Source organism: Uloborus diversus, unplaced genomic scaffold (genome assembly GCF_026930045.1).
Source record: "Uloborus diversus isolate 005 unplaced genomic scaffold, Udiv.v.3.1 scaffold_602, whole genome shotgun sequence".
Taxonomy (NCBI): domain Eukaryota; kingdom Metazoa; phylum Arthropoda; class Arachnida; order Araneae; family Uloboridae; genus Uloborus; species Uloborus diversus.
This window is the reverse complement of record NW_026558794.1, coordinates 31,845-58,058: the sequence shown is the minus strand read 5'-3', so window position 1 is coordinate 58,058 and position 26,214 is coordinate 31,845. Positions and strand designations below refer to the sequence as shown.

Here is a 26,214-nt window from a genome sequence, read left to right as displayed (position 1 = left end):
GATTCCCCAAAATATTATCCAGAAATCGTTTCAAGTGATTGTTAGATGAAGGTTGGTATTTTTAAATGTCCAATAACTATTAAGGTTATTTTTTTGTACACTATATGTGAATGGGAGGCAATGAGCTTGGTTGCAGAACTCATTTAAAATTAACCAGTGAACAATATGATTTATTTTCCTAATTAGAAGTTTCTGTTTTGATTTCCTACATTTGAGCTACCTTCAACCCCTTAACAATTGCATAGTTTGTAAGAAAACAATAACAAAAGTGACTATTTTTCATCCAACAAAATTGTAAAAAAAAGGGAAAATTTCAAACAGACAAATTATGCCCAATTACATTTTACATATAACTTATAGTGCTGTTACATGGTAAGTAAAATAATAAATAAAATATATACACATAAGAATAAATAGATATTTTTTGGTGAATTTTTTGAGCTTGTGTTGCGTCTAGTATCACAAGTAGGAGAAATAAATTGAGAATTATCATCTCATAATGTTAATCAGAGCACGAAGGAAGGATTTAAATGAAGTAATTTTATACATAAATACTACATTTTCAAATAATTCTTCACTCTCTTATCCCTGCTTACAACTTAATGTAACTTTTTTTTAATGGAAGATTTTTTTCATGCTCTGATGAGTTTACGTTTATGTGTTGTCCACGTTTATATTATGTTAGTCTGGAGCTTTTTCTGACACAAAACAGCAAAACGAAACTCACCGCAGTGTGCATCTTAAGCAAAAGCAGCGGTACAAATGTGGTGAAGACAACTTCCGAGGATAGAGAAGAGGGCAGGCAAGAGAGACGAGATAGGAAGTCTGCATGAAGGCGCCAGTTGGTCGTCACTGAGGTCCTCTCCTCACAGGCCAAAAGGGCTTTTACCAGCTCTTTCTCACGGAGATCCTTGAAATAAAAATTTATTGAAAGTATTCCCATGCAATGATATGCTTGTAACAACAATTTCAGTCTACAATCATTCACAACTTATTTGAAAATTTTAAATATAAGTAAAAATAAGAAAAATTCATGAGATTTTTGATAATGAGAACTTATCAAAATCCAAAAGGTTTTTTTCCACATAACAGCTTCAGTAAGCACCATGCTTATTTTACTTCTCAATAATACAGTAGGCTCTCTGTTTTAACGACTTTTTCTATTTAAAGACTACTTTTCACGGTCCCAGATGGTTCACTATAGTGTTAAAAGCATTCTATAAAAGGACGCTTTCTACTTAAGGAAGATTTTTTGTGGTCTCTTGAAAGTCGTTAAACAGAGAGCCAACTGTATTTCCCTCTGAACACACCCTATTTTTGGGCATTAGCCCCAAGGCGCTTTTGAGAAAACAATTAAAAAATTGCTGATGCAGCAGATAGGACTAGTGTGGCACATGAGGTTTTTTCTTCTATTTTCTTTTTTTTATATATTTTTATGAGGTTTTATCATGTTTTGAATAAAATTAACTATTTTAAATGAAGGAAAAGGACATGCAACAAACATGTTTCAAAAATGATCAGATATGTGTCCAATTTTAAATCTTGCTTTTGAAATGGTTTTATTTTTACAATCTTGAATTTTGAAATAAGTAAGTTTCTGCAATTTGTATATTATGCTGCTTGCTGATTTTAATCTGAACTGATATCAATAAAAATTTCTTAATTAACTTCTCATACCATTTACTTACATACATTTTTTTTAAGAAACTCATTTCCAAGTGATGAACTATGCAAAAATTGACAAATTCAGAATTTGGTGTTTCTTGCATTTTTTACATTGTCAAGGCTTTTATTGTAATTAAAGTGATTAATTAACAGGAGGAAAATTTGCCCGAATGTGGCAGTATTTATTCTTTTAGTATTTAATTAAAAGGGTGGTACTAAAATCGGTAAAATTCAGGAAGGTGATCACTCGATGTTTTTACTCTGCCATGTTGAGATTTTCGGTAGTGATCCGAAATTTATCCAAGTCCATGGTTGGCGGACTTAAGGCCCTAAACTACAAGTAATTATATTATCTTAAAAATATTTAAGACATTTAATCTGTTCAAAATACATTTCATTTTTTTTTTAACTATTACAACCCAAATTCAAAATTATAGAATATCAGAACTGTTTGAACAAAACTTGTCCCTGAGTCAGGAAAAATGAATGCATTCAAATTAAAGAGTAAAACATGTTATTCATGAATGGGTAAACCAATTTCAACAACTTTGCAAAGATTATTTTAACAACTTATGGATCATTCACACATTGGAAAATTATATTGATTCTTTATACGAGTCAAAAAATTAAAATAATCTATTCATTCAATGTAAATTTTAAAAAGTAGAGAAAATACTTTCATACCTGTTAACCGATAGTTAGTCACAGGTATGAAGCTTGGCGCCCAAATAATTTTAAGCACTTTTAAAACCCTTGTATTGCTCTAAATGGGTCGTCAAGGTGATAAATAGGGGAAAAAAAACAAAAAAACAAAGTATTGTATCATTATTTAAATTTAGAAAAAATAACAATCCAACTCAACTCAAATGTACGTTTTACAATCTACGGTATGTAATATTTTAAAGGAATATAGAATGCTTGACCAACTAAAAAGTAACCAAAGTAAATGAGGTAGAAAAATTTTAAGAACTGGTAGAGATGAGCTCAAATTTAAGTAAATTGTCCAAAATAATTGTTGAAAAATGCTTCTTAAGTCCATTAGGGTTGGAAAGAATCTATACAGGGCCGCGCCAAGCCTGATCGGCGCCGTCGTGCAAATGTCTTGTGAGCGCCTCTATGCTCTGGCATTCAGAGAAAATATAGTTAACACCTGGAGGAAGGTTTTGTAAACAAATATAAAATGAAAAAAAAAATACGTTTGTCATTAATTTATACAAAAAAAAAAAATGTGTGAATATTAATTTTGGAATATGGTGTAACATAGCTACCAACCTCAAGATAAAAAAAATAGGAGCACTGAAGGGAAAAAATAGGAGTAACGAGGGTTAAAATAGGAGCAAGAAATTGTGGCCTGTGCTAAGCCTTCCTTCTGTACCATAAGCTTCTATAAGTATTAAGCACCATTATAATGCTTTTCTGAATTTTCATGTTTGATTTTCAGCAAAACTACAACCAAGATTAAAATGAAGTTATTTTACCCCCCCAAAAAAAAGCATCGTTACGTAGCTACATATTGAAAAGTAAAAAAACATAAATGTTTGATTTAATAAAACTGCAACCTCTTTTTAAATATTTTTAATGCATATACGTGTATTAAAAATACATTGCATAAGAACATATTGAAGAATAAAACACACAATTTACCTATCATGCTTGGAAGTAAAGCTCTTATGTAACTTCATAGTAAAGGTCAATTCTCAGGAATATTCGAAGTGGCCACTAGACCCCAAAATTTTAGTGGCCAATACTGTCGCTAAATTTTGAAATACAAACGGGGGGGGGGGGGGAGTTTTTACAACTTTCACAAGTAAATAAATGAATAAGACTTTGCACATTCTAAAAGAGTATTATTCAATACTTTTTTTACACACGGAAAATTTAAGTTAAAATAGGTTTCTGATCTTTTCGCAAAAAAAAAAAAAAAAAAAAAAAAAAAAAAAAAAAATAAATGAGAAGTCAACAGGAAATGGCAGTTCAAATAAAACAGTTTCAGTTTATAGCAAAACCTCCAAGACAATGAGGATCAAATACAGATAAATTTTCCCTTAAAAAAAACATTTTTTTTCCATTGTATGTTATTTTTAATCGTTTGTATTGAGATAAATATCCAATTCTGTTTTCGGAAATTTAGGCAATTAATCTCGTCTACTTACATCTTGCGGATGACCAAACATGGCGACTACGCAAAAAATTAAGGTAATAGATTTTTGAATTAGTTGCATGAAAGTAATTATAAATAATTAATAATCCTTAAAAACTATAATTTAGACGAAATATAATCAGTATTTAGTAGTTAGCATCTAAAACAATAAAGATAAAATAATATTCTGGAGAAAAAAATTTGCATATTTCAAGAAAATAATTAAGAATTTTCTGAAAAAAAGGCCCATTTTGAATTATTTTCAATAGTTTGCATTGCAATAAACATCTTATTCCGTTTTTAGAAACTAGGTCATTAAAAGAGACTGAAGTACTTAAATCTCACAAAATGACCAAATATGGCGACTAAGTCAAAAATTAGGATAGACATGTTTGAACTTGTTGCATACAAATAACTTAAAATCCTCATGAAACTACAATTTAATTGAAAATATTTAGCACAACAGCTTCCAAAGCAGTGAGGATAAGATGAAATTTTAAATAGTATGATTTTTTTTCATTTCTCAAGAAAATTATTTAAAATATTGATTAAAAAAATTGTAGCACATTTTACTTTACTTTAATGATTTTTCAGTTAAGAAAAACACCCAAATCTGCTTCGTCTTTGAAAACTTAGGCGCTTAGCATCGTCGACTTCCATTTTGTGAATGACCAAACATGGCGGCGATGTTTTACACGCGTGCAGCTGAAATGCTCGATCAAAAACTGATGTTCTCCGATCGGCGCTCCCCTCAGTGTTTATCCTGACACTAATGCTACCAAAAATGAATTGTCAAAAGAAATTGTCTTCTCTTTTGTTGAGTTTGTACATAATTCCTGCCTTTAAGGATAAGGAAATTTCTTCTGAAATCAATAGGTGCAGAAAAGTCGAAAAATCGGAGTTTTTTGGAATAAATCGGATTTTCGGAGTACGCAATAAAAATCGGAGAAACTCCGGGAAAAACGGAGCACTTGGCAGCTATGGTGTAAGTATTTACTTCATACCTCGAAATTATTTCGAGTTCAGCCTCCTCTGATATGCTAATAATGCGTTTTGAAAAAGGAAAATATTTTTAATATCCAAGTTAATGCCACTTTGAATCATTGCAACTTTAAACGATCTTTGGTGGTGTTATGGGAAAAAAAGGTACAAGGGGCTCCACCTAAATTTGTAGATGAAGTCTTAAAACGCGATTTTAGGTCATGTTTATTGACGTTACAACAAAGGATGGAACTCTGGGATTCCACCTGATTTTTTTTTTGAAAAATAAACAGAAATCAATTCCTCCTCTCCCGTCCAAATTCTTAAAATTGAGCTTCCGAAAACGCAATTTTAAGCAACTTTGAGTATTTTTACAGGAAATGGATTCCGAAGCTCCCTCCTGCAAAATGTTTCAAAATTCAAGTCCTAAAAACTTAAGCAATTTTCTATGATATTAGGGGAGAAGAGGCAGAGGCTATTCCTCTTAAGTTGTTCGTAAGTCATACCTAAAAAACCTATTTTTTGGTGATATTAAAGGACTGCGGTTCAGTTTCCTTTGTCCAAATATTTTCTGAAATGAAAATTTTAAAAACGCGATTGTAAGACCATATTTGGTAACATTAGGACTGGCATTCTTTCGAAACTGAAGCTCCAAAAGCGCAATATTAGGTGATTTTCGAACGCAGTTTCAAGTGATGTTGTTTAGTATTCAGGGGCTTTCCCTGGAAATTTTGCGAAATTGAGATCTGAAAACGAAATTTGAAACGCTGTGTAATGCTTTTGTCCGGGGAAGTGGGGAATATTTGGAGGAGTGGCATTTTAGGACTTTTCTGTTTTCAGACGAACTACAAAAAGAAAAGTAAAAAAGAAAAGAAATAGGATGGAAGGAGACGAGTAACTAACTAGTTAGCTGTAACATTTGAAAACTTTTAATTCAAAGTTTTCATTAATAGAAAAAATTAAAATTTTACCTCAACATCATTATACTTTTCTTATTAAAATCAATTTATTTTCCAAAGACGCATTTTTTTCCCACTCTCTCTCTCTTCAATAATAAAGAATATTTTTGAAAAACATTCAACTCAGCATTCTGGAGGGAAGGGGCACTCGCTGGAGCAACCAGAGGTGTGCCCTGTGAACCCCCCCTCTAGTTGCACCATGGAACAGGAGGGTACTGATTATGTTTCAAAATTGAAGGATAATATTGTAAAGGATATTCTACCTTAAAATCTAAAACTTGTCAGTAAAACGAAAAATTCTAAATTACAGAATCGTTAAAAAACGCATTGAATTTAATATCTGTAACAAACACATTGTCTAAAGCTCTTTCTTTAACTTAATACACAAATAGTTGAAGAAAAAGGAGGTGGGGGAATCAAGTAATTATGGTCAAGTTGTTACTCTTTCAGGAACTAAAAAATTAACTTTAATTATTGTCTACAATATATGTGTGTTATGCACTAGTAAATGATATGCAAATGTGCTTACCGCATTTTTTATGTATGATAACCTAAAAAAAATACTTTACAGTTAAATTACCACGAATAATAGTTAAAAATCACAAAAAGACATAATGCACAAATTATAATACAACATACTCACTGTAAGAACTAAAATGGGGAATAGCAAATTTCTTGCGCATCGTATGTTCAACCTTGTGAAGTTATAGACATACCGAAATAGCATTCAAGGCTCCAAACATGAAGAAAAAATGCAAAAGTATTCATTAAGTAGCATCATGTTACTTCACTGTAAAGGATGTTTAGACACAACACGGCAATATTTTTTTCCTTTTAGATACGCAGCTAGGAGGATTGCTCATATTAATGAGCAGTGTAACTTCACCACCACTATTAAATGAAATGAAAAGCTTAATTTTATTTTTTTGCTAGGAGATCCCCCCTCCCCATTTGGAGAATTTTTGATTGATAGAGCTTGGCGCCTTTTTAACTCTTGCACATAGGGACGACGTGGCCCTGAATCTATACTTATCGTGTCCACGCCAACTACACGTGGACGGTTGCATAAACTGCAGTTCCAATTAATTGCAGTTCTACAAAGTAAGAACAAAGATAAACATGAAGCAGAAACGTGCACGACCCTCCTGGAGCAAAGAGAACTCATAGATTTGGCATTTAAAATATAAAGCGTATGAGAAATCTTACGTAAGACGTTCTCTCAAATTTGAGACACCCTTTATGGTGGTATGTGGGTGCAATTGGGCTGATGGAATTAGAAAATAGTATGTATCTTAAAATAAAACAATGTGTGACTTTTGCTGTTTATCAATAATACTGCATGATACTTCATCTGAGGCACAGCAGTGACATTCATGAGACATTTTATCTTTCAGCAAGATTCTACTCTGTGTCATATCTCTAAATCGACTCATACATTTTAAACAGAAAGAGGAATACCAGTATTAAACTGGTCAAGCAACCGATGTCAATACGATCAAGAATTTGTGGTACCGTTAAATCCAAAGAAAGCGGTTTAAGACCTAGTGCCACCAACAAAATTGAACTCGTTGCCTTATTGAAGAGGATATGGAAAAAGTATCAGTAGCCTTGAATGTAAACAGCTGATGAAATCTATGTCTAAAAGGAACAAAGCTGCTCTCTCTCTCTCCCTTTCTATTCTAGCAAAAAAAAAAAAAAAAATGACGCATTCAAGTTTTGATATTGTTCCTTTTGAAAATAGTTTCCCCCCTTTTTTTAATGTTCTAATTTTTTGAATCAATGTAAACCCTCATCACTAGAAAACTTTGGATTATTTTGTCCTAGATTATTTTATATTCAGTGTATTTTAAATGCTATGTACACTTTAAGGTCTAAGAAAGGTGGTATGTTTATTTAAATACCTAATTTGCACTTATATTTGGTTAGAATAAACTTTTCCCCTTAAAGTGTAAAGTATTCTATTAATTTGAATTTGGGTTGTAATATTGCTTTTGAACTGTTTAACTTTGGGTGCTGTGAATACTACATAATAAGAGTACATAAGAGAGTAACACTCAACGTACATCACACAGCGGACGATTTTCGGAGTCGACACAGACAGCTTTTAGAATCTCCATGAGCCTTGGAACCAGTCCTTTCAACACCTGAAAACAGATGTCATTGTAGTCGATGTTTGAAAAGACAAGGCAGAGCATGTAGTTGAGTGGTTTTGACTCAAATAAATAAAGAAATAGGAATGCACAAGCAATTACATAACAATATCCGATAACAGTATGCTCACTTTACACTTGCCACAATAGCTACAAAATATAAATCAATAAATTATGGCAGTTAGGGTTACAATTTATTTTTGGGGCAAATTATTTTTAACCATAGAGTAGTTAACAGCCAAGCAGAAGGGAGTCTATACATAAGGATGTGAAAAAAAAAGGAACCAAGGATAACATTTGAAGATTATTGTTTGTTGATATGCTCAATATTCAGTTTTGAAATCTACGGCCATGGTGACAAATTACAATATGTCTTAAGCACTAGCAAAAGAACAGCAATACATATTTAGTCATTGTTGTGATCCATAAAAAACATAAGTTTCTTTAAAATTCAAATATATGCACATATAGGAAAGTGAATAAATATTAGCAAGTAGAATGTCACCTCAATGGAATCGTCTCGTAGCAAGAGGACCAGCTCTGAATGCAGGAGTGAGGAACTGGGACCAAGTAGTCTGCAGATCTAAATAGTAGAGAAAAACTTATAAGGACACTACTTCACATTTCATATCAGATCTGAGTATTTCACTTCCAACTTAGAATTTAAAAAAAAAAAAAAAAACCTCATTCGGGAAGCATTGTTTTCCTATATTTCTCTCATGACTTTATATTGCTTATTGCTTAAAGACTTGATATTGCAGCTTCCTGAAGTACTCATTTCAATTTATGGCAACACAGCTCTTTTTTTATTTACAGAAAAAAGCAGAAATCATGAATTAGCTATCTCTTACAAGCAAAACCAAAATACTTAACCCATTAGCAACACCTGATATTTGATTTTGCATATTCTTCTCATTCAGCAACTACTTACCACAAACACAGTTCTTGCACACAATGTCAAAAGTGCAACAATCTGGGTAAATCTCTTGCCAGTTTTACATGTTCGCCATAAGTGTTGTCCACTAAATGACTGACATTCAGTGCAGTCTGCCAGATTCAGTCGAACTTGATTGTGGAAAGCAAAAAACTGCCTTGTTTGGGAGCTCCTGGATCCATGCACTCAAGGTCAAACAGTTTTTGGGTGTGACTTGTAAAATAATATTTATTTTTAACTAAATTATCTCATTAGTTGCATGGCAGGCATACCTTCTGCGCTGATGAATGGGAGGCGTAAATCTGCCTCTTAAATCTAAAGCCCTATCTGGACATACATAAATGATTTAAAAAAAGAAATAGTTTTTTCCTTATATTCTTTCTCTACACTAAAATTTGAAATATGATCAATAAATAGGCATTTTTAAGTGATAAAAAAAAAGAGCAAAAACTTGTGTAAAAATAAAGATTTTTCTTTTTTTAAAGCGTACATTTTAAAGTTTAAAACACTTATTTAAAATTATTTGTTCAAGTTTAGTGACCCTTTAGCAAACATGTTAATGCTTAGATATACAATTCTAAAACAATGAAATAAGAAAACTTGCATATCTTTTGAATGTATTAATTTTAAATTAGTCAGTTTCAAATTTTTAGGACACCAGACATTCATTTCTTGCCTCTGCCCAATAAATGCTAGTGCACTAAATGCAGCAATTATAATACCAAATGGTTATTCAAAAGCATCCAAAGTAAAGCTTGTTACCATTTATCTTTTTATTACCTTTTGTATATCAAGATATTTAGCTCAATAAAGTCATCACAAACTTCCACTCACTTCATAAAAACTGCATGCCATGGTGCGCCTGACATTGGGAAAGGGATCTGCACACAGCTCTTTAAAACACGGGTACAGCTCCTTCTCAAAGCTCTCCGCTCCCACAAAGAGGACCATTGCCTAAGGAAGAGAATTTCAGTCAAGAGTGAAAATCATGAGAAAATAACTACTTGAGGGTAAAAAGCCCTATTTTATATTCATAATAAAAAAATACATATTATTATTCATAAATTTCATACACTGAGAACAATATCATTAGTCTTTTTTTGTTAATTTTGAGTCAGCCATCAGGTACAGAGACAGGCCATTAAATTTTTCAATTTTGATTTACAGCCATAAGCAGGGGTGCCTACACCCCTAAAGAGCAACAACATCGCTCCCCCCCCCTCAAAAAAAAAAAAAAAACCTCCTAAAACCCCTTTAAAAATATCAATGGCACAGTCTGCACCATGATCCCTCTAGCTAGGCACCCCCGGCCATTAGAAACTTTTGGCTCATAAAAGTGACAGATGTACTCACCGGAAAATTGTAAGCACAAGCAGACCTGCACTCTCGATAACGATCTTTGTGGTCAACTTCAGGTAACAGATCAGGCATCTGAAGAAAAACAAAATGAGAAAATAAAGATCATGAAACATGAATGGAGATTTAAGAAGGATACACTAGGAACATTTTCCACACCTGGAAGCAATAAGAAACACTTTCTGTTGATGAAAACCATATTAATTACCTTACAGTTAGCCAAGAAATAACTATTTTCAAAACATGGTGATTTTCACGAAAGTACTCATGCAGGTTAAAAGCCAATTCGCCATAGTTTTATCTCATGTACATCAATTCACTACAAGCTTAAAAAGGAGTGAAAATATTTACGATCTATTTTTTTGTGATTTAAGCAGCATTACTAAGTAATTAAAATCACATATTTTAACTCACAATAATTATAATAAGTAGACTTGACAACTTTACAATTTAAAAATATTCAAGAGACCATACATAAACAAACTCTGTGCTATTAAATAGTAAATGAAAACAACTATAAATATGATTTGCAACAAATGTGTCTTATAATAAATCAACACGTAACAAGCGATTCACACCTCTCACTCAAGGTCACTTTGATATTTGCGAGCACTGGGAATATTTCTTGATGTAATTAAACTGCCTTGCCTGCTTTGTTTTTGCGTGGATACCTATGTATTTTTATACATTACGCTATTTGTAACTTAATAGTGGATATTGCTATTTTTTACACAAATAAATGCAAGTTTGAAACAAATTTTTCGGTAACTTTTTGTAATTAAATGTGCATAATGTGATAACAAGTATCTGCTTCTCTATTAAGTGTATAACTATGGATAAGCAAATATATGTAAGTTGCAAACTGACATAGTAGATCTAGCTACTTTCTTTGATGTTTTGCACCTACTTGAAGAAAATAATGTAAAGAATTCACCATTGCATTTAGGATTTCACTATGACAGTAAAAGTCTATGGTTAAATTTGTCTACAAATGGTTGAAGAAAAAGATAATGGTATAAGAATTTAAGAAGATAAAGCTAAAACAGCATGACACAAAATAGAGAAATCCACACATGCCATTTACCCTACTATAAAAACTAACTAGCAAAATACATACATCTGCATAAGCATTTAAAAAACAGCATTAATTGAAAGTTTATGTCACATAGAGTGGGAAATTGACCATTCTCGTTTTTAAGTTGGAATTTTATAATCTATTATCATGTATTACTTCAAACACTTTTTGGAAGGGGGGGGGGGGACAAAAAAAAAAAAAAAAAAAAAAAAAAAAAAAAAAAAAACTCCTCACTGACTTGGAGTAAATTTTAAGGAAAAATTACAATTGAAGTACAAGAAACATCATACCTTTCCCCAGTAAATGACTATGTTGTAATTTGTTTCTTAAAATCAGCTGAAACTACTACAAAACTTTTTGTTGGTAAAATAGGATAAAACATAAGGTGCACTTGCTGTAGATTTTAGCTTTTTAAAAAAAGTATACAGTTGAACTATCCAATTCTGCCATTTTGCCTTTTGTTATGGACCTATTTTTGTGAATGTTTCATTTTAGTACTAAAAAAGATGTATGTTACAGAATGTCATCTGTTTTACCTTTCTAATGGTAGACAAAAGAATATTTTTTTGAAAAAAGTAAAAATTGCAAAGAATTTTAAGAAACACTCACTGGAGTGAAATCTGTATTTGCTTCTTGACTAGAAAGGCCCAATTTTGCAGACCCTCGGAAGAACCCCAGGAACCAATCTTTCTGTTCTTGGCTGAAGTTGGCTACAAAATTAGAAAGTTAATTTGCTGAAACATTCCGAGAAAGGATAAATTGTTACCAAGATTTTTAATGATGCATTATTAACAACCATCTGAAAATTTAACTTTTCAGTTATTATTTCCATTGAAATTCAAATTTTCTTTTGCACAAGTATCAAAAAGAACCGCTGAATGACAGGTGTTTCATACTAACAAAAACCTCAGCAGTACAAAAGAAGTTGTCTTATGGATAGGATTAAAAGGCATCTAACAGAAGCCACTTTCCATTAACTTTGAAGCTAAAGGGGTTGGCTTTTGTCAAATGCTATTTTTAACACATTGAATCTTTTGAATGCAATAAATCTGCGACAAACTGATGTTGAAGATATAGTATAATGATAACAAGTGCTGATGTTTTCATTTATTAAACAATTGATTTGGCTATGTATGTAAATGCCAGAAAATTTCTTTAGCTAAATATTTGTATTATCTTGGGAAAATTACAGTAACAAATACATTATTTAAACTGAAATTTTTGAAGTTTTTTTTTGCCCCAAATATTTTTACTATAAGTTTATTTATTTTGCACTTATAAAAATCAAATTAACATTTATTGATATTATTTTATCTTGAACTTTCCTATCTTAATTTATTAATAGTTGAGGGTAATTTCCTCAATGGTAATTAAGAGCACAACAAGAATTTGAATCAGATGATAAGTAAGTGCCGTGAGGAATATTTTAAAAGTAAAATATTCTGATTTTTTCTCCATGATTTGAATTTTGTCTTACTTTTCCTAGACAAATACTACCAGGTTTGCACTTTAATTGTAAGGTATGTAGCTGATATTTTTTTCAATATTCAATGTGACAATTGATATATTTTCTACCAATCTTCAGTACTACAACATGCTGGAAATCACAGAATAAAAGTGTCAGTACACGGTTTCCCTTCTATTTTAGCAATGCTACTGGTATCACAAAAGAGAAAAATCGTTCTTAGAAACACTGTACATACTAAGCAGAGCAGGAAGAAAACATTTTTTCCTGGTACAGCAGTTGTGACAGTACAACAGCACAAAGGTTAAATAAAAGGCAATTTTATACATACCACAAGGAGTGGTACAAGTTTTGCAGAAAAAGAGTTCAAAGAAAATTAAATGAAAATAATCCAGTTCAATGGCTCACCCCATAATCCATGACAAAGTTGACCAGACTGCTTTGTGATGACTGGGAGAGTAGAGTCTTTTAACTGCAAGGCATTCTCACAAAATTTTTTCATCAGTGGAATAATGATTTGTGTGCAGGTGTCTGTAAAAAGAGGAAATACAATAGAGGACAGTAGCACTCCTAATTAGCTATTCATTCCGCTTTGTTAACTTTAAAATACAAATAGGTAATTTTTTCTGACACCTTTTTCTTTGTAAATGCTTTTAATGCAGGGTCAGTAAAAACCATGACCTCTTTCTAAGAATTCAAGGAAAACCAGACTTTAAAATGTTAATTAGAATTTTTAATAATGCAATTCAGTATAGCATCTTCTGTACAAACACATTTTAAATTGACAGAGTAATTGGAACTTAAAAATATATCATGCATTTAAATGTAATTAAACATTAAACTGGTGCTGTCAGCAATTATGTGTTGTCTGAGCCAAATCTTACTTTCTCCCAGAGATCTAGCTAAGGTTTTTTAGGGTTAGGGCTGGGGGTGGAGTGGAGGGCAAGTCTTCTAAAATGGTTGTAATTCTACACATATTTTTGGTTTTGCCTAACAATTTCTCTTAAAAAGCCTTTTTTAATTTCCATGTTATGCTTTTTGTCTGTTACTAAGTACACTGCACCCAAAAGGTACAATTCAATGCTCCAAAAAATATCAATCCCAAACTACCAAGGAAAACAAAAGCATCAATACTTTGGCACTGATGCCTTTTGCACATTGACATCATGCAAATATACAACATCAGTACACGTGATTAATGCTTTCAATCATAATCCTGAAGGGCTCTGGAACTCACCATCATCCAAGAAGGGCACCATCCGCACCACAGTCTCGATAGCTGTGAGACGCACAAAGTTCTCCTCGTCATTTGCCAGCTCTACAAGTTCAGGGAGAATAGAATTTTTTGTGGTTTCTAATCTGCAGGATATAACAAGAATAGATGCATTTTGATAAAGATTTAGGACTTTTGAGGAAAATAAATTTTTATCATGAAAATACTCTAAAATTTTGAGCACAGAATGATGATCAGTCAGGCCTCATAACTTGAGTGTCAGTCCTCAGACTGGGGACTTTTTATCGAGTTTGAACTATATATCTCTCGGCTATCGCATTCATATTTATATTCTTCAGTTTTTTCAAATAGAATAAATAAATACAACTATCTCATTTAATCATAGAATATATTCCGTTTGCACAGGGAGCAAAAAAATTCCTCAGAACTAAAGAATGAAAAAATGTTTTGGAAGAATGCAGAGAACAATGGAAAGCATGGATAGTCACTCACCCCAAGCCTTGAGCAATGATATCGAGTCGCTCGCACATTGAGCCCCGGACCTCGAAATCTACATCTTGGCAGAGGGACAAGACAACAGGAAGCACTTCTTTCTTGATCCTAGATGAGAACAAAAGTGAACAAGCACTTTATTATTATTATTTTAAATATAATAATAAAAGCAGTATTGAAAAAAAAAAAGAAAGAGCAGCCATTTTTTTCACAAGTATGAAACATTTGCCCCCCCCCCCCCTCTAAACCCCTATGTTTGTGTTCATATTTAGGTCATAAATGTCCACACAAAAAACAGAAGCTGTATCTACCTTTGACAAACTGAAACACTGTTCAAATTTTTTTTGTCAAAAAAAAAAAAAAAAAAGTTAGCACCTTTTACGGATACTGACCCCCCCCCCCCCCCACATTTTACAGATAATTTTTTTTTTTTGCCAGTTAACTCTTGATACTTAACATCCACATTCATTTGAATGTCAAAACAGAGCATTAATACTTAAAACGTTTGAAATTATCATCCCAACTTTATTTAGTATAACACACCTTAGCCCAAGCAGATTTAATTATCAGCAAAAAAAAAACAGCATTACAACAGAGGTCCCTTAACTTGTGAGAAGCCTTCCATTTACAACTTGGAAACATTATTAAATCATGCAAATTAGGTGTACTTAAAAAACCGATAACTTTTTAAAGATACTTGATTTATAAAAAAGGTCCAAAATTTGCAATCTTGAGCTCTGTAGCCAAGCTTTCTAACTACACAGTTGGAAAATATCTCATCTCTTTTTAAAAGCTTGGCTTTCATTAAACTCTCTGCTTTTAAAAGAACCCACTCTTGCTTGCAAAAAAAGAAGCTGCAAATGTCCCTCTTCACATATGAAAAGCGGCTTAAGTAACTTCAATAAGTGGTGTAAACCAGTTTGCAAACTGCATTCTGGGTAGAAACTCGGAAAAACACAAGTTGAAAGCAGGTGGCAAGTAAATCCATATTATTAGTAAAACAATAGAATGTGTGTGTCTACAAGAATGCCATGTGAAAGCAGATAAGGTAAGGTGACTGCTTTTGGTTTTGGAATGTGTAACAGCGGTTCTGCATACACCATGTTGGTTTAAGTGGGAGCAATAGTAATATAAATAGGACGAAAAAAATTCAACTTTCCCTCATGTAAGTTTTCCAGACAGTTTGACTTCCTGAAAGGCCAGCGCATAGTAAGATTTCAGCTCTACTTTTTTCTGTTGATTCAGCAACTCTATTTGGACTCACAAGCACATAAAAAGTGACAAGACAAGGTAAAAAAAAAAAAAAAAGAAAAGAAAAATACTAACACATAAGCATCAAACTTCTCACACATCTTGCCCAACAACTTGCAGCAGAGAAGACGAGAAGGCACAGGCTGGGACATCTGACCTTTGTTCACAGCCAGAGATAGAATCTAGAAGTAAACAAAAATGAACATACAGGTATGGACAAAGTAAGGTAATAAAGAAATGATGAAAATGCTTTTGTGAGAACACAAATCAAACTTTTTGTACTTTCCTCATTAATTTCAAATGAAAAACACACATTACTTTAAATATGCTTTCTAAATAAAGAAATACTATATGTTGTTAACAGCTATTACTAAATAGAAACTTTTTTTTTTTTTGCCAACTTCAGTTGTTTGATAAAACAAAACTAATAATCTCAAACTTTACATCAGAGCTCTTTACAAGGCATTTACTTTATCACTGATTGCACTTTATTTATGTAAGAGAAAACTGAGCTCTAGTTTTAGAAATTATTACTGGACCATTTACCTAACATAATCAATGTATGGCGGAAGTTTCTTGAAATCAGCATTCACATAATGCTCGGAGAACACTCTTTTACATGTCTGCATTTAGCCCACCTTACCATACTTTCAGTTAGAATTTTAATGCTCCTAGTTATGGGAATTAAAATAAATGATATAATAAAAATGCATAAAATATTTCTAAAAATTACCTTTTTTTGTATTTTATGATTGTAAGAGGAAAGGTGATTCAACCAAGAAAATCATTTCAAGATCAGAAGAAAACTCAAATTTTCAAAATATCTCAGAAAACTACAATTAAGTTAAGATTAGCACCTGTTTGTTTGCTGTGTACCCTACAGCTGAAGGAAAGAGGAGTGTCATTACCTCAAGTGGAGGGTGGAATACTGATAAAACAGCACACAGTACACTTCTTTGTTTAAAAACAGGGTAAAACGAGAGAAGAAACAAACACCAAAGGCGATCCATTGCAGGAATCGAAACCATGACCTCAGGCATACAAAGCAAATATTTCCACAGCTTGAATATAAACAAATGTTTTTAGGTTCTTATAATAAAAAACAAGCCTCCAAATGATTTTTTTTGTTTAAAAAAATGATGGGGAAAAATTTCAAACAAAAATCCTGAGAATATCAAAAATACGTATGTCCTTTGGTAAAATTTGATGATTTTCAAAACACCCAGAATAAAAATTCTTTTGCAATTGGGTGCTGTGGAATTGTGCTTGATTATTAAAATTTCAGCAACATTAAAGTGATATTTTGTATAAAGAACTTTTCATCTAAACTACAAACTTCAGGCACTGGTTTGAAGAAATAACACTTTTAATGCAAAATATAATTTTTTATAATTTAAGAAACGTTTTGAGCGAATGGTGTAAAAAATTGCTTTAAGCTGATTTTAAATTATCCCCTCATCAAAAACGATGCCAACCAGGACAAAAATCAATGTTAACTTCTAAAGCTGGGGCAAAAGTAACTTGGCAACATAGTGAAAGTTATGAAGCGCATGATCACACCATTATGAATGATGTCAGGTTAGGTTTGCCCAAACTATAGTGTTTCGGTGAAAAAAGATGACCCTGGCGTAGGATCAAGAGTCAAGCTGCCAAAGGAAAAAAGAAAATTCATTTCACAAAACATTAGACTCACCTCTCCTTTTATCACTTCCTTGGGTAGCAAATCTATCACATCTAAAAGTGTTTCCATCCAAGCATTGGCAACCACTATGAAATAAAAAGAACAACAAGTTACATAAATTTTTCACTTCACTATTTAGTTCTTCTCTAATTAAAAGCCATTTCAGCAAGTTTTAGAACTATACTTTGAGTGTGATACAATTTCTCACATTTTAGTTTTAACTTAAGCAAATATGCACACATATACAACACTCAGGCTTCACAATAGGGTGGGGGGGGAGGAAAGTGCAATTGGCAGCCCTGACCTAAACTTTAGGTTAAACTTTCATTCATCACATCTTTTGTCAAATATTAATTTTTCCACCAACACTACAATGAATTAATGAGGAGACAATTGCGTAGCCGGCTCGTAAGGAGGAGGGCTTTGCCCTTCCATTTTTCAAAGCTCAAAAATAACAAATCTGCCAAAAAAGATAAATTTGACAGATTCAACGTGTTTAAAGAAAAAAAAAATTAACTTAATAAGTGTGTGTTTTACATCTTTCACACAATACTACAATTCATACAAATTAAAATGGAGCTTAGAATACGAAGGAGGATGGTCATTTAATAATCAATGATGTTGAAATTCAATTGTTTAATTTTTACACGATCATTTTTAAAGGCATGGCCCACATAAACTGCCCCCCCCCCTTAACTTTTTTAGTGCATGATACATGTATAGACCTTAGGGTGGCTTAAAAAAACTTTTTTTCAGCTAGAGTCCAGGATACCCCCTAATTTTTTTAGATTTTCTAATATTATTATGCTGTAAAAGTTTTAGCTTCTTACTCAAACTTTAACACAGTGCTTAATGATCCCTCAATTTAACATTAGTCAAGCATAGAAAAGTCACAAATTTAGAAATATTTTAATTTTCCATGCTGTTTTTTTTGTAAATAATTTTTTTATTGCGATGTTTATGCATAATACTCGTGTATATTATAATATGTAGCGTTGTTTTTTCATTTCAATGCATTTTTTTAACCCCCCTCCCCATACTGATGAAGTTTGGGGGAGGGGGTTAAGCACCCTCTTTCAGTTGAAATAGGAAGCTAAAATTCTTCCAGTATATTGCTATTCACAGGTCTAAAAATATTGAGAGGTGTTTTGGTATCTAGGAGAAACTTTTTTTTTACATGTGTTTTTGAACCACCCTAATGGACTATGGGAAGACGAACCTGGATCAGTACTGTCCACACTCAGCAGGATGCTCTGTAGGAAGGTCTGTGTGAAAGTGTTGACTGGAAGCAAGTCTTGGCCAAGTAAGGAAATGAAGTTCTTGCAGGGAAATCTCGACTCTCCTATGCAGTCAAGGACCTCACCCTGTAGCAGCGGAAAAACAAATTTTTAGTCAAAATTGCAACTTAAGATTTACACCAACAAAAAGCGAGCCTGGTACTCCATTATATTAACCATAAAAGAACAAAGTGCATTGCTAAGTTATGCAAATGAGAAGGCAACTAAACTTTAGTGAAAGCACATATCGCTATATCGAGAAAATAAGAACACACGTCCAGGCCCGCGCCAAGCCTGATTAGCACTGTCGTGCAAATGTCTTTTGAGCGCCTTTATGCAGTACCTTTTGGCGAAAATATAATTAACAGCTGGATTGACGTTTTGTAGACCAATATGACATAGGAAAAAATACGTTTGGCATTTAATTTATTTAAAAAAAGTGTAAAAATGTGTATTTAATTTTGGATTACAGTGCATGTTTTCACTTCATATCTCGAACTTATTTCGAGTTCAGTAGCTCCTCTGATATGCTAATGCGTTTTGGAAAAAGAAAATATTTTAAATATCAAAGTTATTTAATGCTGCTCTAAATATATCTCTAATCCCTAATTGATGAGTAACGAATCAAACTTTTATGCCTGTTAAAATATGACCACAGGGTACTCATTATATTTCTAAATTGAAGTATAGAGGACATCCCACCTTAAAATCTGAAACTGAAAAACCTTCCGGTAAAACCAATAATTCTAAAATACGGAAGTCATTGAATATGATATCTAAAACAAATACATTGTCCAAAGCTCTTTTTCTGACACACAAATAGTTAAAGAAAAAAGAGGGGGAGAGGAATCGAGAGTAATTATGGTCCAGTCGTTACTTTTTGGAACTAAAAAGTTAGCCAAAATTGATGTCTACAATATACAAATATTACACACAAGTAAAATATACGCAAATGTGCTTAAAATATTTTTTATGTATTACAAAATGAAATAGTCGAATTTCCGCGAGCAATAATTAAAAATCACGAAAAGATATATTGCGTATTATAGTACAGCATATTCTCCTCAAGATCCAATATGGAGAATAGAAAATTTCTCGCGCCTCATATGCTCAGCTCCGAAACAGCATTCACGGCTCCACATGAAGAAGAAAAAGGCTAATGTACAAATTAATTAGCATCATGTGATTTCAGTGCGAAAGATTGCACGTCGCGGTCCTGCACAAGTTGCTATATTCATCTCTTAGACAATAGAATGACATGCTTGCTTACTTCAATTATTTTTCTTTTTAAAGGAAGGACAATGTACGCTTTAGAAATAGTTCATCCTCTTTTCAATCCGTGTGTACTGCCTCTTGCATAATTTTGCACCCCTCAGAATATGGTGCAAATTTACTTACTGTAAGTAAAAATCACTCAAACACCATGCATAAAAGATCTAGGAATTGTGCGACAAGTGGCATGCATAGTAAGATAAAAATATAAAGTATCTGCGCGCATAACTCCAAACTATCTGCAAGTATTTAAAAAAAATATACAGTGCACAGGTAAAATTCAATGCTTATCATGCTTTCAATCATGTATCCATGAAAGCAAGCAATTAATTTTATTAATTTATTGACAAATTTTCAAGATAGTTGATAAACATAAGTTTATCCTAAATATATTATCAGTAATTTATCTTATGTGTCTCATTATTTACAAACAACTATAATCATGTAAAAGTAAACTTACTGTGAATGTTCGCGGTGTAAGGCTAACCTAATGAATTCACTTTGCTAATCAATCTTGCGATAAAACAACTTCGGGTATGAAGGAAAACAAACTGGGAATTTTTCCTTTCGCCTTCTGGCATCGGAAGAGAAGATGACATTATGATTGTTCTATCGTGTTCTATGAAGTTCTCGAATGATTTGCACACGTCTCTTTCTGCATGTGGCAGACATGTGACGACACAGTTATGCTAATCAGGTACGCAGTATTTATAGAGACTTCGGCTTTTTTCTCTTTCTCGTGTTTGGTTTTAATTTGCCTGTTGTTATATTGCAGTAGGGGTTTTCAACTCTCTGGTATTATCAAGCCCATCGAGTTCCCCATTCATATTTTTTAGGATGTATTAATTGAGACTTAGTTTTTGATTGCCAATAGATTAGAGACGTACCGAGTACTCGGTAACTACTCGGTACTCGGCATACTCGGCCAATTTGCCGAGTACTCGGTACTCGGCCAAATTTTGATCAGATACTCGGCCAATACCGAGTAGTTGCAAAAAATTGAATATTGTCCAAGACAGATGTTAAAATTTATAAAAAAGCGCAAGCATATTTAATATTCTGCAATCATTTTACAAGTCAATTTTAAATTTTGAGAATAATGAAGTTTTTAATGCTTTAATGGAATAAATCTTTATTTTAATGTCCCCAAAGTTAATAAAACTTATTTATTAAAAATTGTGCAAAAAAATTTAAGTATAGAAAATATGAAATTTTTACATAAGAAATAGATTTTTGCTACAAACAAAAATTAGTTATAAGAAATATAAAAATTCCTTTGCTTAAAAAAAAGGGAAATAAAACAACATTAAAAGCGTAGTGCAGGAACACTGCAGACACGTGTTTTGGCGTTACAGGAAATTTCTTTTTCAATGCACAAAATGTGAGCTTGTAGATTTAAAGGCATCCGACGAAAGTCAGACTTTTTTGTCGAATGTCTTAACATTCTTTAGCTCACATTTTATGCACTGATAAAGACGTTCCTTCTAACGCAGAAACACATGTGTGCAGTGTTCCTGCACATTTGCTTTATTTACTTTTAAAAATTATTTATGTTTGGCGGACTAGAACTAAAATAGATTGGTATAGTTTGTCTTAATTCCAACTTGATCAATCATACCTTTTATTTATTTATATTTAATTTTAAAAATATTTTTTTTGTAAAATTTTTGACGTAAACAAAATTTTTTAAATAATACGAAATTAAATTTCAGCAGGAATTTAGTTTTAAAAACTTTTATATGGACAAAGAGGTCTATACTACTATTCCAATAAGTTCAAAATTGATCACGTGTGTGTCAGTGGTTCTTCCTAAAACATAATTGGTACTTGTTAACTCGGCCAAGTGGTGAAATGCCGAGTACTCGGTAACAGGCCGAGTAGTGAAAGGCCGAGTACTCGGTACTCGGCTACTCGGCCAAAGTGCTACTCGGTACGTCTCTACAATAGATATGATATGATTGAATCATCAACATTATCTGAATTTATATTTGTTGAATATCTTGAGTTGATGTTAGTATCTAGGAATGCAGATCATGGAATCTTTTTCGATACGATCTTTAGTAATAGTAAATTGGAATTAGTAACCAGAGTCAGATAAAAGTATAAAGTATCTGCACACAAAACTCAAAAGTATCTGCAAGCTAATCATTGTCTATCACATTAAAAAAAAACAGGGGGGGGGGAGTATCCGGATTCCCCCCAAAAAAAATAATCATAAGAAATAAATACTTGCAGGTATATGCTTTGAGGTTACAAGGAACTAATTTTCATGCCAATTATGTGAGCCTATGTATGCAAAGACCTAAGCTAAATTTAAAAGTTTTAAAACTAAGCTTCTTTTAGCAGTCTATATTATCTAGCTATGAATACTACGTTTTACATTAGCAATGTTAATTTTAAACAAATTAGAAGTAAAGAAAGAGAACCTGAATGATTGTCCTGAGATGCGTGTGCTCGCAACGAATGTATCTGCACAGCAGCGAATATATCCGCCTTACGCGCTTGCGTACATACTATTTATTAGTATTTTTTACAAATTAATTAAAAATATCAGTTTAAAAACAAATTAGAAATAAGCAGTAAGAATTTAAACGATTATCGCGAGGTGCGCGAGCACACAGCGAATGTATCCGCACAGCAGCGAATACATCCACTGAATGCGCGGTTGTACTATATACATCTTTTAATAATTTTTACAATCTAAATAAAGAATATCAATTTTAATTTAAAACGAATTAGAAGTAAAGATATTGTCTTTACTTCTTTTTCGTTTCAAATTGATCTTCAATTGATCTAATCTTTATCTTTTATTTAAGAACTTTTACGATTATCGGACGACGTGCAACTCCGTGGCGAATGTATCCACACGTCAGCGGATGTATCCGCGCATGGCGTGCGCCTACATTATCTAGCTCTGTTAGTAACTAGAAATAAAATTGAATTTAGAAATTGTTTTAGATGAAGTGTAATTTTAAATATAGCTTTGAGTTAGTAACTTTTTCTTTGATTTTAATTTATAGAATTGTTAATCGTTAATAAACTTGTTATTGTTTATAATAGGATTTTTTCATCACTTAGTTTAAGATGATTCATAAAATAGAAAAATGAATTTCAAATTGATAGTTTGCTACTCTACGCACCACACTTTGCTAATTTATTAGCTTTGAAATATTACTATTCTTAGCAAAACTTGGACTATTACTACTCATACAATATGCTGAAGTATTATAGTCCATCAATAGCCATTGTTTAATACTGATATAAATTTTAAAATTTTGAGCAAAGTGGGCATGTACTTACTTGGTGCTGAAGGGGGTTAACTAAAGATACAAATCACACCACCCTATTAATTAAATTAAAGTTTAATTCATCACAACAGTAATCAAATGAAAACATAACGCATTGGACATTTACTATAAAACAACGCTTTAACTACAATCTTTTGAATTATATCTCAATTAGACTAAAATAACAGTTTTACATGTTCCTCCTCATTAAATTTGAAATGTCCAGAATCCTTCAATATCAAGAGAGCAAATTTAAACAAAGTCAACAGATTCATAGTTTTTTGCCTGAAGGCAAACTGCTATTCTGGAGCACAATAAGAATGCTTTTGTAGCCAAAAGAGTGGTGTAAAGGGCTGCATCTGCAGAAATGAGTTCTTAAGATAATTGAAGAAATGCATTTTAGATTTCATCTTAGTCAATATTTTGGCACAACCAAGGGTTCATCGTGGTGTAGTTAGTTGGTACTTAGTTAAAACTAAGTAACAACTATTTATTTTACATGGATCCCATTATATTAAGAATCTAATATTTTTAAAAAGGTTTTTCCCCTCCTGAAGGTTGATAGAAAAAGTTGTTTACCTGTCGAGTAGAAGATGAGGCCTCTGCATCAGATGTTGGGAGAGATTTGCACTTGTCCATTTGTTCTGGACTGCAAAAGAGCAGATAAACAACATGAGTACACAATGAGAAATAATGAAAGATTAACAGAGAAATTATCAGTCTAATATATGTGGCCGATTCCCCATTAAAACACAAGCAAAACACAGGGTTAACTCCAATGGTGCTCAGAATTAAAAAAATTTATTCCTAATACCCATTTCCATGGTCAACTGAAAATCCTCAGTATGTCCTAATCAGCTAGGGATACAAGGGAGGAGCGATCATTCCTTTAGGAACTCTACATTGGCAAAGTTTCAGACTTGAAGTCCTAAAAACGCTAGTGCAGGCTATCTTTTGATGAATCAGGGGAAGGAATGGGGTTTGATGAAATTCACTCCACAAACTTTTCAACAAAATTGAAGTTTCAAAAAAACAATTTTAGACAATCTTTGGTGATATATGCAGTAGGAGAGGTTTGGAGCCCTTCCCCGGAGATTTTTCAGAATTTCAGTCATAAAGACATGATAATAAACCATAGTAGGTAACGTGAGGGGAAGGGATGGAGTTTAGAGCCTTTCTTTCCAGTAATTTTTAGAAACTGCAGTTTCGAAAAAAAAAAAAAAAAAGTAATCTAAAGTGTCTTTTGACCACTTGATGATGTGGAGGAGGGGGACATCCCCGTGAAGTAAAACCAAATTAAAGTTCTAAGAATGCGATTTTGGAATACTTTTGGCAACTGAAAAGGAAAGCGATAAGTTTGGGGGCTTACTGCCTCCCGCTCCTTGGCTAAACTACTATATTTTAGTTGCATTAATAAAGATGATGTGGCAGCCCTTTCTCTCTTTCCCAAGTACAGTAGAGTCTCGAAGTTTGAGATTATGCTTAATCCGGGGAGCATCATTTATACTTTAAGTTTTATATTTCTTTAGTAGCTAAAAATCTGATTTTCATTAAAATCTGAAAATAGAAATCTTTTGATGCTGTAAAACTTATTGACTAAGTACAGTAAATAATATAAATATACTGAGAAGTTAGTTATGTTTTGGTTGCCTTGCACACATAAATGCATAAGAAAATTTATGTTGAAGCTTGAGTGATAAATTTTTTGTGAAATCAATAGTTCTTTTTCTTTATATAAGGAAGCAAAAGGTGCTCCTCTTTATCTCTTTTGAGTAGTGTAAATTTTAAATCTGGTAGAATTTTCCGGATAATCTGAGTTTTCAGTAATTTGAGGTAAGGTGAGCGCCAACTACCTCAGATTTTTGAGACTCCACTAAATCAGATATGTAGTAAGAGATAAAGTTAAAAAAACTAATCGCCTCTTCCTTGAAAAATTTCTGAAGCCGACCTTATCATTGACCATTCAACGAATTCTAATAAAGTCTAAAGTGTTCATTGATAACATAATGTCATGAATAATGTAATGGAAAGCAAAGAACTTGTTACTTACTGAAGTATATATTTCTTGATGTTTTTATAACTTATAACATCAAGAAAGTTACAGCTTTTTCTTTTGCATGTGTGAGTATAATCTGTATAATTAGAAAAAAAAAAAATACAACTTCAACAGGGTTTTCTGCATTTGGAATAGTTAACAGAAAGCAGCTGTTGCTTGCAATGAGGTGAATACAGGGTTTGAAATAAGTGGTTGTTAGCAGTATTTTCCAAATAAAAACTTTAGTTTGAAAACCATGCTTTAATTTCCACTTTATCACTTTTGAGGCTATCAAAAGATCACTTTGACAATCGTAATTTCTAACTACAGTGAAACCTCCTAATAGCGGTCAGTCAAGGGACTAGAAGTTTTGTCCGTTATTGGGAGGTGTCCGCTATTAGGAGGAACTACTTAATTTACCTTTCTCAAAATGGGCTGTTGTTCCCTTTTTAGAACACAATCGAAACAATTGCAAAAGGTTTACTACATTTTACGTCAAGTGTAATTAATCTGTTTTTTCTTAATAAAGGTATACTGACAGCACACACTTGTCTTAAAAAGCATTTAATCAATTAAAGTAAACGGTTTGACATCTCTTTTTTGCATTACCAACGGCGGCTATTCGGCGGAGCAACCCCTCCCCCCCCACACTTTTCATGGTTAATTAATTTATTTTATCTCGAGTATCACTATTGCATGATGCATGATTGACAGTTGGCAATATGACCTTGAATATCGGCAAATCTTTTTCATATCTAAAAATTAAACAACCCAACAAAACCACAGCGCCATAAAGCTGACTACTACCGGCGCTCAATTGCATCTCCTGAGAGCCCCAGTTAGAAAAAGCGCCCAAATTCCTCTTTTTTATCGTAACTTTTGAATAGTTATTGTGTACAAAATTCATTAAAATCTTAAGAAAAACGTACGTTAATTGTTAGATTGACATCAGTTTTCACT

General features: G+C 32.6%; 1 protein-coding gene across 1 annotated transcript in view; it reads right to left on the bottom strand.

The window, feature by feature from the left end:
* LOC129233666 (serine/threonine-protein phosphatase 4 regulatory subunit 4-like) overlaps positions 1-23,868 on the bottom strand; it is a gene marked incomplete at its 5' end in the record, with an annotated part of 35,881 nt that extends 12,013 nt beyond the window's left edge. The window contains 13 exons of the mRNA XM_054867642.1: positions 728-918; positions 7,829-7,889; positions 8,401-8,478; positions 9,664-9,783; positions 10,183-10,260; positions 11,870-11,970; positions 13,134-13,256; positions 13,963-14,084; positions 14,452-14,559; positions 15,778-15,884; positions 17,396-17,469; positions 18,603-18,747; positions 23,799-23,868. Coding sequence (XP_054723617.1) covers positions 728-918; positions 7,829-7,889; positions 8,401-8,478; positions 9,664-9,783; positions 10,183-10,260; positions 11,870-11,970; positions 13,134-13,256; positions 13,963-14,084; positions 14,452-14,559; positions 15,778-15,884; positions 17,396-17,469; positions 18,603-18,747; positions 23,799-23,868 — 1,378 coding nt within the window. The remainder of the gene's footprint in view (positions 1-727; positions 919-7,828; positions 7,890-8,400; positions 8,479-9,663; positions 9,784-10,182; positions 10,261-11,869; positions 11,971-13,133; positions 13,257-13,962; positions 14,085-14,451; positions 14,560-15,777; positions 15,885-17,395; positions 17,470-18,602; positions 18,748-23,798) is intronic.
* Between the last annotated feature and the right edge of the window lie 2,346 nt (positions 23,869-26,214).